Below are 17,734 nucleotides of genomic sequence, written 5' to 3'. Positions count from 1 at the left end.
GCGTATTTTGGAGTTGGCACTTCTGGTAGCAATAAATCACACAGAGGCAAAAGTTCATTAGCAAAAGAATAACTTTTAGTAAAGGTTTTCCAGCTTCATTACAAAAGAGAGAACTTGGCAGATGTGAGTGGTAGAAAACAAAAGTAAGAATGAGAAATCAGCCTGCTGAGCTCATAGATTTCTCTTTCCTGGCTCAGCATGACCTTGAGATAACAAAACGTAAAGCATAACATTTCCAGCTGCTTCAGCAGAAAAGAACAGAACCTTCCAGAATGAACCAGTATTTTTCAGCATTTTCCAGTTTCTGCCCTCAGAGGTATTAGTCACGACAGAGAAACCACTCGAAGTACCCGCTGTGTTAAGCTATTTCAATTGCTTTGGTTTGATGTGCTCATTGCAAACAGCCGAAAGTTTGTAAATTTTTATAATAAGCCTGATTAGCAATGGGGGGTTGAATAATTTTGATTGCAACTCTGTCAGCTGGTGTATTTTGTGTTAGTATTGCAGTTGAAGCCTTGGAATTAGAGTAATAGGGATATTCTGTACCTGAAAAGCCTGCCAGCTGGAACTTACTTTTTTCTGTGTATAACTTTGTCCAGAGCTGTTTCCTGTGTCTGTTACTTCTGCAGCAGTAAAACATTTGGACCTTACTGACTCTGCTTCTCTGTGATGACTTTTACAGCAAACATGACTTGGAGCCACACTTCACTGTGTGTGGTCTTACCTTAGATTCCCAACACACAACTTTCATTCAAGATTGACATGTGTTACAAGGGAACTCTTAGCAAAATGGGAAATCTCATATCCTTAGATATCATGCATCAGGTTCAAAGACACTTTCCCTATGCACATATCCAGTCTGCACTTACAAGTGTGTGAACACATGCTTAAGAAGAATGGGACTATAAATGGCACAGCTGGAAAAACTTAACAAGTTAACTATTTAACTTTAGGGAAGTTCAAAACTTTTGAAAATGATATACATTGTTTCTGTTTCTGTTGCAGACTGCATTCATAGTGTTCCAGTGGCTCAGATGGGGAACTACCAGGAATATCTAAAGAGAATGCCTTCTCTACTTCGGGAAATTGACCCAGACCAACCCAAAAGACTTCATACTTTTGGTAACCCTTTCAAGCAGGATAAGAAGGTAGGTAGAGCCTACTGTAATTAACCCAGGGCACTCGCCCAAAAAAATTTCATGACTCTGAGTGAGTGGAGTTGGTATTTTGTTCCAAAATAACAATACTGCTAACTGATCTTAATGGTTGATTATGTGTTTTCCAGGGCATGATGATTGATGAAGCAGATGAGTTTGTCACTGGTCCTCAGAACAAAATCAAGCGTCCAGGAGAGACCAACACCCCTGCCTGTCTGAAAAGAAGGCACAGTGTGTCTCCACTGTTAAGGAAGTCCCAGTCCTCACCAATGATAGTCAATCATGTCAGTGTGAAGGGGGCCTCCTCTGCTACAGGGTCCCCAACCAACACCACCCTCAAAGCTATGCCAGCCTACAAAGGTAATTAGAACTACAGCTTAGCTGCAACCTATCTGACTTTTACTTTGTTCCTTTTACTTCTCCTTTGTGCTTTTTCTGCTAAACCCTCACTAAACAATTCCCTTTTGCCTGCTTAGGTATTTATATTATTTCTATTATTATTATTTATTACTCTGCTCATCTGGCTGGGTTTCCCCAGCCACTTTGGGCAGCTCACAGCATATCTAAAAACATAATAAAAACATCAAGCATTAAAAACCTACCAATACAGGACTGCCTTCGGATGTCTTCTAAAAGTTGTGTAATTCTTTATCTCCTCGAAGGGAGGGCATTCCACAAGGTGGGTGCCACTACCAAGAAGGCCTTCTGCCTGGTTCCCTGTAACTTCGCTTCTCACAGTGAGGGAACCACCAGAAGACCCTCGGAGGAGGACCTCAGTGTCTGGGCTAAGCAATGGGGGTGGAGACGCTCCTCCAGGTATACTGGACCGAGGCTGTTTAGGGCTTTAAAGGTCAGCTTCAATACTTTGAATTGTGCTTAGAAATGCACTGGGAGCCAGTGAAGATCCTATAGGACTGGTGTTATAGGATCCCAGCGGCCACTCCTAGTCACCAATCCAGCTGCTGCATTCTGGTTAGTTGCATTTTTTGAGTCACCTTCAAAGGTAGCTCCACGTAGAGCGCATTGTTGTAGTCCAAGCAGGAGATAACCAGGGTATGCACCACTCTGGCGAGACAGTCTGCGGGCAGGTAGGGTCTCTGCCGGCGTACCAGATGTAGCTGGTAGACAGCTGGCCTGGACACAGAATTGACCTGCGCCTCCATGGACAGCTGTGACTCCAAAATGACTCCCAGGCCGCGCACCTGGTCATTCAGGGACACAGTTACCCCATTCAGGACCAGGGGATCCCCCATACCCACCTGTCTCCCCAAAACAGTACTTCCGTCTTGTCAGGATTCAACCTCAATCTGTTAGCCACCATACATCCTCCAACTGCCTCCAGACACTCACACAGGACCTTCACTGGTTTCAATTTAAAAGAGAGGTAGAGCTGGGTATCATCCACACTCTCCTGCGTGAGCTGGGTATCATCCACCTGCGTGAGTGTCTGAGGGCCCTGCTCCTCCTTGCCACTCACCATCTGGCCCGGGGCGGGGCCTGAAGCCTCACAGGGACTGCTGCGCTCTGCTGCCCAGGAGGACTCTCCTGCGTGAGTGTCTGAGGGCCCTGCTCTTTCCTGCCACTCACCACCTGGCCCAGGGTGGGGCCTGAAGCCTCACAGGGACTGCTGCGCTCTGCTGCCCAGGAGGACTCTCCTGCGTGAGTGCCTGAGGGCCCTGCTCCTTCCTGCCACTCACCATCTGGCCCGGGGCGGGGCCTGACAGGCCTCACAGGGACGGTTGCTGTCACTGCTGCTGCGGCCCAGGGGGATCCGGAGTGGCGCAGAGTTCTTTTTAAAATGTTTTAAATTTTTCCTTTTCCTTTTTATTTTTATTTTTTGTATATGCGGGGACGGGGATGGGGGTGGGATGGATGTTTAGTTGGGAATTTGTTTGATTTTAATGGATTTGTAATTTTTATAGTTTTTTATTTGTATTGTTTTTTGTTTTCTGGGGTTTTTTGTTTTTGTTTTTATTGTTTTAAGGTCTTATTTTGTTCTTAAGGGGAGGGGTCAGGGCTGCCGGGGAGTGGGTCCCAGCTAACAAAATGGCTGGGGCATGTTCCACAGAGGGGGATGCGCTGGGACAACCGATCTCAGTGATCACGGGTAGGAGGAGGAGTTACGCTAAGACCAGACCTTGTCATTACAGAGGAGGCAGGATTAGTCATTGTCTGAGGACTATCCCTGCCTCTGGGTCTGGTCCTGACCGGACGGATAGTAGAATCAGCAAGGGATACCCACATGAACTGAAGGTGCTGCTGTGCAATGCCAGGTCAATGATTCATAAAACCACTGCAATCCATGACTTGATCATGGATGGAGGATTTGACCTGGCATGTGTAACAGAGACTTGGTTGGATGAAGCAGATGGGCCTGTCCTTGCCGCTGCTTGTCCACCAGGTTTCTCTTACGCACAGCAACCCAGGCCTTGTGGGCGGGGAGGGGGGGTTGCAGTGATTTTTAGGAAGTCATTAGTTTGCACCAGGCGTCCTATTGGGAAGACCCAGTTCTCTGAGTGCATGTTCTGGAAATTGGGCAATAGAAGCAGTACAGGATTCCTTCTGGTGTACCGACCTCCCCGCGGCACCCAGGATTCCCTGTCCGAGCTGCTTCAGGTCATGGCGGATGTTCTCCTGGAGACACCTACTTTGATTGTCCTAGGGGATTTTAACATCCATGCCAACAGGACCTTACAAGGGGCCGCTCGGGACTTCGTGGAAAGCATGGCCTCCATGGGGCTGTCCCTGAATAAGTCTGGCCCAACCCATAGCCACAGACATGCCTTGAACCTGGTATTTACCTCTATGGATGTTGTTGGTGATCTGACACTAAGTAAAAGCAAAATGAAAGAAGTGCCATGGTCAGATCAGTTCCTGGTGCAACTGGACTTCTCCGCGACCCTTCCCCTCTGCAGGGAGGTGGGACCGATTCGGATGGTCCGCCCCCGCCACTTAATGGATCCAAATGGTTTCCAGAGAGTGGTAGGGGATTCTTTATCCCATGTTGATGGCCTTTCAGCTGATTCCCTGGTGGCCCGCTGGAATGTGCAGTTAACCAGGGCTATTGACTGTTTGGCTCCGAAGCGCCCTCTCCGATTGCATGGAGCCCGGACAGCCCCGTGGTTTTCCACGGATCTGAGGGCAATGAAACAATCGTTGAGACGGCTAGAGCGCCGGTGGCGGAGGACCCATTCTGAAGCTGACCGGACACAGGTTAGAGCTCAATGTCGAGCCTACCAAGTGGCAGTAGCGACGGCGAAGAAAACTTTCTTCACCGCCTCTATTGCATCTGCAGAAAACAGCAGCAGGAGACTTTTCCAGGTGGTCCGGAATTTAGCGGAACCACCTGCTACATCGGGGCCCAGTACGGGCCACATGATCTCCTGCAATGATTTTGCAAAGTTTTTTGCAGATAAAGTCGCTCAGACTCGGGAAGAGGTAGGCGCCACCGTGGGAGCAGGGCCGGGGCGGGAGAGTGCTAGAGTCCTGTCTAGTCAAATTGCATGGGATCAATTCCAATCTGTTACCTCCGAGGATGTGGACAGGCTGCTTGGACGAGTGAAACCAACCACCTGTCTCCTTGATCCTTGCCCATCCTGGCTTATAAAAGCTAGCTGGGAAGGGCTGGGCGATGGGCTTCATGGGGTGGTGAATGCTTCCCTCCGTGAGGGAGTCTTCCCAGACCTGCTGAAAGAGGCGGTTATTAAACCGCTTCTTAAAAAACCATCTTTAGATGCGGCCACGATGGCCAACTATCGCCCAGTCTCAAATCTTCCATTCTTGGGCAAGGTGATTGAGCGAGTGGTTGCTGAACAACTCCAGGCACGCCTGGAAGAAGCGGACCATTTGGATCCCTTCCAGTCGGGATTCAGGCCTCATCACGGGACTGAAACTGCCTTGGTCACACTGGCCGATGATCTCCGGCAGGCTAGGGACAAAGGTGAGAGCTGTTTCCTAGTTCTGCTGGATCTCTCAGCGGCGTTTGATACCATCGACCATAACATCCTTCTGGACCGTCTTGAGGGGCTGGGAGCTGGGGGTACTGTCATACAGTGGTTCCGCTCCTTCCTCCTGGGCCGTGTTCAGAAAGTGGTGGTGGGGGGTGAGTGTTCAGACCCCTGGGCTCTCACTTGTGGGGTGCCTCAGGGTTCCGTCCTCTCCCCCATGCTTTTCAACATCTATATGCAGCCGCTGGGAGAGATCATCAGGAGGTTTGGGCTGGGTGTTCATCAGTATGCGGATGATACCCAGCTCTACCTCTCTTTCAGATCAGAACCAGTGAAGGCGGTGACGGTCCTGTGTGAGTGTCTGGAGGTGGTTGGAGGATGGATGGCGGCAAACAGATTGAGATTGAATCCTGGCAAGACAGAAGTACTGTTTCTGGGGGACAGGAGGCGGGCAGGTGTGGAGGATTCCCTGGTCCTGAATGGGGTAACTGTGCCCCTGAAGGACCAGGTGCGCAGCCTGGGAGTCATTTTGGACTCACAGCTGTCCATGGAGGCACAGGTTAAATCAGTGTCCAGGGCAGCTGTGTACCAGCTCCATCTGGTACGTAGGCTGAGACCCTATCTGCCCGCGGACTGCCTCGCCAGAGTGGTGCATGCTCTGGTTATCTCCCGCTTGGACTACTGCAATGCGCTCTACGTGGGGCTACCTTTGAAGGTGACCCGGAAACTACAACTAATCCAGAATGCAGCAGCCAGACTGGTGACTGGGAGCAGCCGCCGAGACCATATAACACCGGTCTTGAAAGACCTACATTGGCTCCCAGTACGTTTCCGAGCACAATTCAAAGTGTTGGTGCTGACCTTTAAAGCCCTAAACGGCCTCGATCCAGTATACCTGAAGGAGCGTCTCCACCCCCATTGCTCATCGCTCTACCCGGACACTGAGGTCCAGCACCGAGAGCCTTCTGGCGGTTCCCTCACTGCGAGAAGCCAAGTTACAGGGAACCAGGCAGAGGGCCTTCTCGGTAGTGGTGCCCTCCCTGTGGAACGCCCTCCCACCAGATGTCAAAGAGAACAACAACTGCCAGACTTTTAGAAGACATCTGAAGGCAGCCCTGTTTAGGGAAGCTTTTAATGTTTGATGTATCACAGTATTTTAATATTCTTTTGGAAGCCGCCCAGAGTGGCTGGGGAAACCCAGCCAGATGGGCGTGGTATAAATAATTTATTATTATTATTATTATTATTATTATTATTATTATTATTATTATTACTACTACTACTACTACTACTGGTGAATACCCAGCCCAAACCCCCTAATGATCTTTCCCAGCAGCTTCATATAGATGTTTAAAAGCATGGGGTAGAGGACGGAACCCTGAGGCACCCCACAAGTGAGAGCCCAGGGGTCCGAACACTGATTCCCCAACACCACTTTCTGGACACGGCCCAGGAGGAAGGAGTAGAACCACTGCATAACAGTACTCCTTGCTCCCAGCCCCTCTAGACAGTCCAGAAAGATGTCATGGTCAATGGTGTCAAAGGCCATATTGGCTGGGTCCGAATATGTTTTTTTAAGAAGCAGTTTAATAACTGCCTCTTCCAGCAGGTCTGAGAAGGCTCCCTCACAGAGGGAAGTGTTCACCGCCTCACGGAGCCCATCGCTCATCCCTTCCCGGCTCGCTTTTATGAGCCAGGATGGGCATGGATCAAGGAGACAGGTGTCTGGAGTTAGAATGGCGTGCAGCAAGACTTATTCCTGGCTCCAAGCAGAGTATCACAGCAGCGGTGTGTGCCTTGTGTAGGTGCAATAATAGTCCGTACGCAAGCTTCTTGCTAATCTAAGAAGGCTTTAATCATGTACAGCAGAACATCATAAACCAGCCGGGAGATCGAGCAGACATTCTCTCTGGCTCATCAGCGAAAAGTGAAAGCAACTCACACACAAAGATTCCTGTATGTGAAAGAAACCACACCTCAGTAAGCAGAGACGTCACACAGAACTGTTTAACCCTGTAAGTTCTGATTCTCCTCACAAGGTGGTCAGTTTCACTCATCCAAGCAGCCTGTCCACATCCTCGGAGGTAACAGATTGGAATTGATCCCATACAACTTGACTAGACCCTAGCACTCTTCCACCCTGGCCCTGCTCCCACGGTGGAGTCTACCTCATTCCGAATCTGAGCAACTTTATCTGCTAAGAACTTTGTTTTCTCCAGATGCAGTAGAGGCAGAGAAGAAAGTCCTCTTCGCCGTTGCTGTTGCCACTTAGAATCTTAGAGTTGGAAGAGACCACAAGGGTCATCGAGTCCAACCCACTTGGTAGGCTTGACGTTGAGCTCTATCCCGTGTCTGGTCTGATTCAATCTCGGTGATTGTTTCATCACCCTCAGCTCTGGTGAAAACCGTGGGGCTGTCTGGGCTCCACATTCCTTTTTTATATATATAAATTTTTTTTATTGATTTTAACATATAAATTATAAAATGTACTACAAAACTTATCACTTATACAATCTTTTTAGACTTCCATCAGCACCTCTGATGATCCACCGTTTTAACCACTTCTTATGCATTTCTTAACTTTATATTGCCTTTACATCTGCACAAAAACGTCTTGCAAACCTACAAACGTCTGATCTTCACAAATTCTTTTCAAATAGTCTGTAAATTTACTCCAGTCTTCCATTAATTTCTGGTCCCACCGGTTTCGAATCCTTCCTGTTAGTTTATCTAGTTCTGGGCTCCACATTCCAGTGGGCCACCAGGGAATCAGCTAAAAAGCCATCAGCATGGGATAAAACATCCCCCACTACTCTTTGGAAACCATCTGGATCCATTAAGTGGCGGGGGTGGTCCATCTGAATCAATCCCACCTCCCTGCAGAGGGGAAGGGTTGTGTTTGCAGGGCAGCGGCTGAAGAAGGAGCCAAAAGGGGTTTCTTGTGTGTGTGATTCTTGTGGCTGATTAGCTGATTTCCCTGGTCAAAGGTCAGAGGGGGCAGGGTTTCTGTTGAGGCAGGTGATTAGCTGTGGGAGGAGCTTATCAGTGTTTGCAGGGCAGCGGCTGAAGAAGGAGCCAAAAGGGTTTTCTTGTGTGTGTGATTCTTGTGGCTGATTAGCTGCTTTCCCTGGTCAAAGGTCAGAGGGGGCAGGGTTTCTGTTGAGGCAGGTGATTAGCTGTGGGAGGAGCTTATCAGCGCGCAGTTTGAACCATCTTTTAGATTTAGGGGAGCTAGTCTCAAGCCCAACGACACATTCTCAAGATGGAGGGGGAGGGAACAGCTGCAGTCGCCTGCGGTTCCTGCGCAATGTTTGCCATCTTGCCAAAGGTTGCAGGCAGCTTTACGTGCAGCAATTGCATGTTGATTGCCCTCCTAAAAGACAAAGTCCAGCAACTGGAGGAACGTGTAGCTACGCTCCAAAGAATTAGAGAGCTGGAGCTCTTCTTGGAAGCAACAGAGCACACCGTCTCCACCAAGGAGGAGACAGGGGACTCCCCTGAGAAGGAGGCTAGTTCACCAACACAGGAGCCCGATATGTGGAGAAACGTGACTCAAAGAAGTAGGAGGCCCAGGGTTCGCTCTGATTGTCTAGAAATACACAATCGCTTTGAGGTCCTCTCCCCTAGCATGGAAAACGAAGAGCAGACTCCATTTGAGGATCTCTCCCTCATTACAGTCGATCACGTATATGAAGATGAGCAGCAAAGTCAGTCCTCAGGGAATGTGCAGGCGACCTTGGAACGGACCGCTCACGGAAGAACCCTGACCAAACCTAAGAGAAGGCGTGTAGTGGTGATAGGGGATTCCTTACTGAGGGGAACAGAAGCAGTGATCTGTGGGCCTGACAAGATGTCTCGGGAAGTGTGCTGTCTCCCCGGGGCTAAGATCCAAGATGTAACTGAACGACTGCAAGGAATCATAAAACCCACTGACAAATACCCCTTCCTCTTGGTTCATGTGGGAACCAATGACACTGCAAGCAATAGCCTCCAGAAGATCAAAAGAGACTACGAGGCTCTGGGCAGGAAATTGAAGCAATTAAATGCACAAATCGTCATCTCATCTGTCCTCCCAGTTGAACGACGTGGCCCAGGGAGAGAGAGGAAAATAGTGGAAGTAAACAGCTGGCTTCGCAAATGGTGTAAACAGGAACGGTTTGGATTCTTAGATCACGGACTGCAGTTTCTTGAGGATGGACTTCTGGCAAGCGATGGGCTGCACCTCACAACGGTTGGGAGGAATGTTTTTGCCAAAAAACTAAGAAACCTCATCAGGAGGGCTTTAAACTGACTAATGTGGGGGAGGGAGACAGTGCTCCTGAAGGTAGGAGTCTATTAATTGATGAAGATGATCATCCAAATGTCATAGACCAAATGGAGCAAACAGCAAGCAGACCTAGTGGTGGGAGGAAAAAATCCTTAAATAAGAGACACGGGGGAATGACTAATGGACTTCAATGTCTGTACACTAATGCACAAAGCATGGGAAATAAACAAGATGAGCTTGAGCTCTTGGTACAGCAAACTAAATATGACATAATAGGCATCACTGAAACCTGGTGGGATAAGTCCCACGATTGGAATGTAAAAATGGAGGGATACAATCTATTTCAGAGAAACAGACCAGACAAGAAAGGAGGAGGAGTGGCGTTATATGTCAGGGATGTGTATACCTGTGAAGAGATCCAAGATTTAGAACCTCAAAGCCAAAGTGAGAGCATTTGGGTCAAAATTAAGGGAGAGAAGAATAATAGTGACCTCATTGTGGGAGTTTACTACAGATCCCCAAGCCAAACGGAGGACATAGATGCTGCCTTCCTGGAACAGATGGCCAAGCATGCAAAAGGAAGGGAGATAGTAGTAATGGGGGACTTCAATTACCCAGATATTTGTTGGATGTCAAACTCAGCCAAGAGCATAAGGTCAAACAGATTCCTCACTGGCCTTGCAGACAACTTCATTGTCCAGAAAGTGGGAGAAGCAACAAGAGGAACAGCCATTTTAGATCTGGTCCTAACCAATGTCGATGACCTGGTTAATGGGGTAGAAGTGGAAGGATCATTAGGCGCAAGTGATCATGCTCTTCTGAAGTTTACTATACAACGGAAAGGAGCAGCCAAGCATACTAGGACTCAATTTCTTGACTTTAAGAAAGCCGACTTCATAAAACTTAGGGAAGTGCTGGGTGAGATCCCATGGACAGTAATACTAAAAGGAAAGGGAGTTCATGATGGCTGGGAGTTTGTTAAGAGGGAGATAGTAAAAGCACAACTTCAGGCAATACCAATGAGACGGAAACATGGAAGGTGCCTAAAGAAGCCAGGGTGGCTATCTAAAGAACTTTTAACTGAGTTAAGATTAAAAAAGGATGTGTACAAAAAATGGAAAAGGGGGGAAACCACCAAAGAGGAATTCAAACAAATAGCCAGCACGTGTAGACACAAAGTCAGAAAAGCTAAAGCACAGAATGAACTCAGGCTTGCTAGAGAGGTTAAAAGCAACAAAAAAGGCTTCTATGGGTATGTTCGTAGCAAAAGGAAGAACAAAGAAACAGTGGGGTCACTCAGAGGAGAAGATGGTGAAATGCAAACAGGGGACACAGAAAGGGCTGAACTCCTCAATGCCTTCTTTGCCTCAGTCTTCTCCGATAAAGAAAACAATGCCCGACCAGAAGAATTTGGAGCAAATGATTCAGCAGAGAAAACACAGCCCAGAATAACTAAGGAGATAGTACAAGAATACTTGGCTAGTTTAGATGTATCCAAGTCTCCAGGGCCAGATGAACTGCATCCAAGAGTATTAAAAGAACTGGCAGATGTGATCTCAGAACCACTGGCAGTCATCTTTGAGAATTCCTGGAGAACAGGCGAAGTCCCGGCAGACTGGAGGAGGGCAAATGTTGTCCCTATTTTCAAAAAGGGGAAAAGAGAGGACCCAAATAATTACCGCCCAGTCAGTCTAACATCAATACCAGGGAAGATTCTGGAGCAGATCATTAAGCAAACAATCTGTGAGCACCTAGAAAGGAATGCTGTGATCACCAATAGTCAGCATGGATTTCTGAAAAATAAATCATGTCAGACCAACCTGATCTCATTTTTTGACAGAATTACAAGCCTGGTAGATGAAGGGAACACAGTGGATGTAGTCTACCTTGATTTCAGCAAGGCATTTGACAAGGTGCCCCATGATATTCTTGTAAAGAAGCTGGTAAAATGCGGTCTTGACTATGCTACCACTCAGTGGATATGTAACTGGCTGACTGACCGGACCCAAAGGGTGCTCATCAATGGTTCCTCTTCATCCTGGAGAAGAGTGACTAGTGGGGTGCCACAGGGTTCTGTCTTGGGCCCGGTCTTATTCAACATCTTTATCAACGACTTGGATGATGGACTCAAGGGCATCCTGATCAAATTTGCAGATGACACCAAACTGGGAGGGGTGGCTAACACCCCAGAGGACAGGATCACACTTCAAAACGACCTTGACAGATTAGAGAACTGGGCCAAAACAAACAAGATGAATTTTAACAGGGAGAAATGTAAAGTATTGCACTTGGGCAAAAAAAATGAGAGGCACAAATACAAGATGGGTGACACCTGGCTTGAGAGCAGTACATGTGAAAAGGATCTAGGAGTCTTGGTTGACCACAAACTTAACATGAGCCAACAGTGTGACGCGGCAGCTAAAAAAGCCAATGCAATTCTGGGCTGCATCAATAGGAGTATAGCATCTAGATCAAGGGAAGTAATAGTGCCACTGTATTCTGCTCTGGTCAGACCTCACCTGGAGTACTGTGTCCAGTTCTGGGCACCACAGTTCAAGAAGGACACTGACAAACTAGAACGTGTACAGAGGAGGGCAACCAAAATGGTCAAAGGCCTGGAAACAATGCCTTATGAGGATCGGCTAAGGGAGCTGGGCATGTTTAGCCTGGAGAAGAGGAGGTTAAGGGGTGATATGATAGCCATGTTCAAATATATAAAAGGATGTCACATAGAGGAGGGAGAAAGGTTGTTTTCTGCTGCTCCAGAGAAGCGGACACGGAGCAATGGATCCAAACTACAAGAAAGAAGATTCCACCTAAACATTAGGAAGAACTTCCTGACAGTAAGAGCTGTTCGACAGTGGAATTTGCTGCCAAGGAGTGTGGTGGAGTCTCCTTCTTTGGAGGTCTTTAAGCAGAGGCTTGACAACCATATGTCAGGAGTGCTCTGATGGTGTTTCCTGCTTGGCAGGGGGTTGGACTCGATGACCCTTGTGGTCTCTTCCAACTCTATGATTCTATGATTCTATGATTCTATGATTCTATGAAGTCTAGTTGCACCAGGAAGTGACCCGATCATTGCACTTCTTTTGTTTCGCTTTTAGTTAGTGTCAGATCACCCACGTCCGTAGAGGAGAACACCAGGTCTAAGGCATGTCTGTGGCTATGGGTTGAGCCAAACTTATTCAGGGACAGCCCCATGGAGACCATGCTTTCCACAAAGTCCCGAGTGACCCCCCCCCCTTTTAAATGTTTTTTATTGATTTTTCATTTCAACAAATTTTCAACAATCATTACCCACTTCCTTACCCAACACGCTGCTGAGCACTGACTTCCCTCCCTCCCTTCAACAGGTTTTCTTATTTCAATCACCTTTTCGCAGTTTCTTATTATATCCTGTCCATATCATAAGATTTATTTCAGTCCGCTAGAGTCTTCAAATTTCTACAGTTATTACAGTCATACCTTGGGTTGAAGTAGCTTCAGGTTAAGTATTTTTGGGTTGCGCTCTGCGGCGACCCAGAAGTAACGGAACGCGTTATTTCTGGGTTTCGCTGCTCGCGCATGTGCAGACGCTCAAAATGACATGCGCGGAAGTGGCGAATTGCAACCCACGCAGGCGCGGGTTACGCTCTACTCATGATGCGAATGGGGCTCCGGAACGGATTCCATTTGCATCCAGAGGTACCACTGTATTTAGATAATCCATAAATTTACTCCAATGTCTTTGGAATTTTGTTTCCTCTTGGTTTCGGATCCTGCAGGTCACATCAACAAATACTTCTAGTTTTTCATATTGTGTACTAGATATCTTCAAACATACATTTAATGTCCCCTTTAGATATCTGATAAGCCTTTTCAAAGTACACCAATCAGCAGTACTGGGTTTAGATACATGTTGGCTCAGAACATTTGTAGCACATGCAATGTCTGGCCTTGACCACTGGCTTAAATACAACAGTGATCCTATTTTTGAGTGATACAACTCAGGCTGATCAAATTCATCATCACACACTGTCTTTGGGAAATCTGGTGTCATGGGAGTCTGAACTGGCTTGCAGTTTTCCATGCCAAACTGCTCTATCAAACAAAGAATTTTCTCTTTCTGGCTCAATAGGAAGCTTCCATTAGCTTCCTGCCTTACTTCTACTCCCAAGTAATTGCTTACAGGCCCTAAGGCTTTAAGCTTAAACCTCTTTTCCAGTTGACTTGTGAGCTTCTGGATCTCATCTGTGGAACTCCCTGCCACAAGCAAATCATCAACAAAGACTAAGAGCATTAGATATTTGTTGCCTGTCCCCTTGGTGTACAGGCATGGATCAGCCACACTCCTTTTAAAACCAATTTTTACAAGGGCTTCATTTAAACACTGGTTCCAACACCTTCCACTTTGTTTGAGACCGTAAACAGCCTTTTTCAAACACCAGACTGTACCATTCCCCTCTTCAAACCCAGGGGGTTGTCTCATTAACACTTCATGGTCTAAATTTGCATGCAGATATGCAGGATCAACATCAAAATGGTGCACTGCTAGTTGTCTTACAGCAGCAATGGAAAGCATTAAACGAAAAGTTTCACTCTTTACAGTGGGAGAAAACACATCATAACTCTCCCCTTTAATCTGAGTTAACCCTCTGGCTACTAGTCTGGCTCGAAAACGTGGTTCCCCAGATGCAAGGGTTTTCCTTTTGTAAACCCACTTGCATGACACCACTCTGCCACCAAGTGGTGGCATTATGACCTCAAACACTTTGTTACGTTTAAAAGAATCCATTTCTTCTTTCATGGCTTGTTCCCACAAAGCACGTTCCCCAGGGGGTAAGTCTAAGACTTCTTTATAACTTTGTGGTTCCACACAACTCACATTGCATACTCTCACTCCTCCTAGGGTCAAACGTTGAGGAGGTACACCCTTGTTTGAACGCTGGGAGCGTCTAGGCACAACTACTTCTTCTCCCCCCCTTATCTCTGGCTCTTCTTCCTCTTCCTCTAGAGAAGAAGTATTATCTATTGCCACATCTTTTGGGGAAATCTGTGCCGCCTCCTCCTCATTCTGCTCCTGTGTTGCCAATGGCTGAGAAGAAGCCTCTTCTCTTACTTGCAGGGCCAGTAGGCAATCTGGGTTGGCATGGATCGCAGTCCATCTGTCCTGGTCAGCGAAGTCTCCACTTCGTGACAGAACCACGCGTCCTGGGCGTAGATTGAAACGCCACCCTTTGCCATAGGACTGATATCCCACAAACCGCAGTTTCTGTGCTCTAGCGACCCCTTTCTGGCGCTGAGCTTTGGGAATGTTTACATGTGCCCAAGCACCCCACTTATGGAGCATTGTCCACTCTGGTTCTTTCCCAAACAACACACGATAAGGAATATCTTTTATAGAGCTAGACCAGGTTCTATTAATCAAAAAGGTCGCTGTCAAAAAAGCCTCGCCCCACAGCCTATGGTTGTGACCCAATCCTGCATCCACTAGCAGGCAGTCTTTTACTGACTGTATTACAACCCCACGTCTTTAACACAGACCATTTTCAGCAGGGCTAAAAGGGTTAGTCAAACGATGAGTGATACCCTTACGTCGCAACCATGCCCCAAATTGTTTGTTCAGAAATTCTCCGCCCCTATCTGTTTGCAGCTGCACAACAGGGCGAGCGAAGAGCTTTTCAGCTTGGGCAACCCATTCTCTGAATGTGGGGAAACACTCAGATTTCTGCTTTAACAAAAACAGCCAAATAAAACGTGATTTATCATCTATTACCAGAAAAGCATATCAACAACCTCAGGTATGCAGATGACACAACCTTGATGGCAGAAAGTGAGGAGGAATTAAATAACCTTTTATTGAGGGTGAAAGAGGAGAGCGCAAAATATGGTCTGAAACTCAACATCAAAAAAATGAAGATCATGGCCACTGGTCCCATCACCTCCTGGCAAATAGAAGGGGAAGAAATGGAGGCAGTGAGAGATTTTACTTTTTTGGGCTCCATGATCACTGCAGATGGTGACAGCAGCCACGAAATTAAGAGACGCCTGCTTCTTGGGAGAAAAGCAATGGCAAACCTAGACAGCATTTTAAAAAGTAGAGACATCACCTTGCCAACAAAGGTCCGTATGGTAAAAGCTATGGTTTTCCCAGTAGTGATGTATGGAAGTGAGAGCTGGACCATAAAGAAGGCTGATCGCCGAAGAATTGACGCTTTTGAATTATGGTGCTGGAGGAGACTCTTGAGAGTCCCATGGACTGCAAGAAGATCAAACCTCTCCATTCTGAAGGAAATCAGCCCTGAGTGCTCACTGGAAGGACAGATCGTGAAGCTGAGGCTCCAATACTTTGGCCACCTCATGAGAAGAGAAGACTCACTGGAAAAGACCCTGATGTTGGGAAAGATGGAGGGCACAAGGAGAAGGGGATGACAGAGGACGAGATGGTTGGACAGTGTTCTCGAAGCTACAAACATGAATCTGACCAAACTGCGGGTGGCAGTGGAAGACAGGAGTGCCTGGCGTGCTCTGGTCCATGGGGTCACGAAGAGTCGGACACGACTGAACGACTAAACAACAACAACCAGAAAAGCATATCTGGCGCCCCCTTCAGTCTTCTGTGGAAAAGGGCCTATCACGTCACAATGGACAAGTTCTAAAACCTCTTTAGATACTTCCTCTTAGATTTGGCCATTTTACATACATTGCAATCTAGGAAACAGTTACAGCTATTTACTTTTAGATTCTTGCACACCTTTTGCATTTCTGAAAGCACACGGAAATTGGCGTGGCCCAGTTTTCTGTGCAGTTCATGTACACACCCTTTATGAACTGACAAATTATCCTGAACCACCTGGGCTGCTTTAACAGGCTTGTCCTGCATTACATATAACCCATTTTCCATCTTTGCATGGCCACATACCTGAGTTCCATTCTTTATAAGACAGCCATCCTGCATGAACTTAACACTATACCCTGCATTAATCAAACAGCTTACAGACAGCAAACAATAGTCCAAACTGTTGACAAACAGAGTCTATGGTAGAGTAGTGTTCAAGCACTGCAGGAAACATGTTCCCTGGCCATCAATCTTGCTTCTACGACCATCAGCAAGATAGATCGAGTCTTTTCCATCAGCTGGCTTCTCCAGGGTCTTAAAGTCCTCCCGACTGTTGCAGATAATCCTGCTACTCCCAGAGTCCAGCAACCATGTTCCTCGAGGTATCTTCCTCTCCTCCCGAGAAAATGCAGACACAAACTGAGCAGAACGTGTGTTCTTCTTCTCTGAAGAGAACCCTTTCTGCTTATGTTTCTGCGTCGATTGCTGTCTCTGCTCCATGTCGTCTCCTGGAAGTCTTGCCCTGCATTGACGTTGGAGATGCCCGGGTTGGTTGCATCTATAGCACCTCCTCACCGCCATTGCCGAGTCCAAACCTTGGCGTTGCTCCATTGGCAGATTCTGCTGCTGCCCCCCTCGACTGTAACTCCTCTGCTCTTGGAGTTCAGCCTGTCTATCTGACCTTCTTTCTGCTTCTTCGGTCAATTTTCCAACCACATACTCAAGGGTCAGATCTCGGGGACGCATACTCTCCATGCTGTTAATCACGGGCAACCAGCTTTCAGGCAAACTTGAAAGGATAATGTATGTTTGGTCAGTCTCATCATAACGCTTACCTCTCTGTTGTAGTTGAAGAAACAGAGATTTCAGTGTTTGAAGATGAGTTGCCAAACCCTCACCTTCTTTCATAACAGTCCTGAACAGCCTTCTGGTCAGAGAAATTATAGTTCCAGCAGTTTCTCTGACATGCATTGCCCTTAATAAATTCCAGCACTCAAACGCTGTGCTGGCATTTGCTACATGCAATAACCGAGAGTTGCTCAAACACATCATAATTTGGGCACTAGCCCTTTCATCCAGCCGTTTTTTCTCAACAGTGTCCAGTCTCAAAACCTCAGTTTCAACACAGTTCCATAGTCCATCTCCCCTTAACAACTGCTGCATTTTAATTGACCAACTCTTTCTGAGAGAAGTTCAAAAGGGATGCCTCCCCCAATATTTACAATTTGGGAAGACTGGAAATCTGCCATCTCTGCTGGTGCTTGCTGAGCCCCTTCTGTGGGGCCTCCAGCAATCTCTCCTGACTCTCTCTTTAGAGTCCAACTGGATGGTCCTGGCTGGCACTCACCGGCTTCTAGCTGCTGCCTCTGTTGACTCTCAGGTCCCACCTGGCTCTGCAACTGGTGTAGCCGTTCTGTGAGTCGCCTACTGTGGTCCTCTAGCAGTTCAAACTGTTCCAGTAGCCGACACTGAGTGCTTTCCTGATCCTCAGATCCTAGCCGCTCCAGCATCACTGCAGACAGTTACAGCTTGCCACCAACTGCTC

General features: G+C 47.3%; 1 protein-coding gene across 5 annotated transcripts in view; it reads left to right on the top strand.

Moving 5' to 3' along the window:
* Window positions 1–17,734, top strand: part of LOC310668826 (integrator complex subunit 6-like) — a 165,921-nt gene that overhangs the window by 125,172 nt on the left and 23,015 nt on the right. For all 5 annotated transcript variants that reach the window (XM_083422149.1, XM_083422145.1, XM_083422146.1 and 2 more), the window contains 2 exons: window positions 1,006–1,148; window positions 1,286–1,517. Coding sequence is in view for 4 of the 5 variants with exons in the window: in XM_083422145.1 (XP_083278271.1) it covers window positions 1,006–1,148; window positions 1,286–1,517 (375 nt within the window). In the remaining variant the exon portion in view is untranslated. The remainder of the gene's footprint in view (window positions 1–1,005; window positions 1,149–1,285; window positions 1,518–17,734) is intronic.

This window comes from Podarcis tiliguerta (assembly GCF_965153285.1).
Source record: "Podarcis tiliguerta genome assembly, chromosome: W".
NCBI classification, from domain to species: Eukaryota; Metazoa; Chordata; class Lepidosauria; order Squamata; family Lacertidae; genus Podarcis; species Podarcis tiliguerta.
This window is presented reverse-complemented; position numbering and strand designations above follow the sequence as displayed.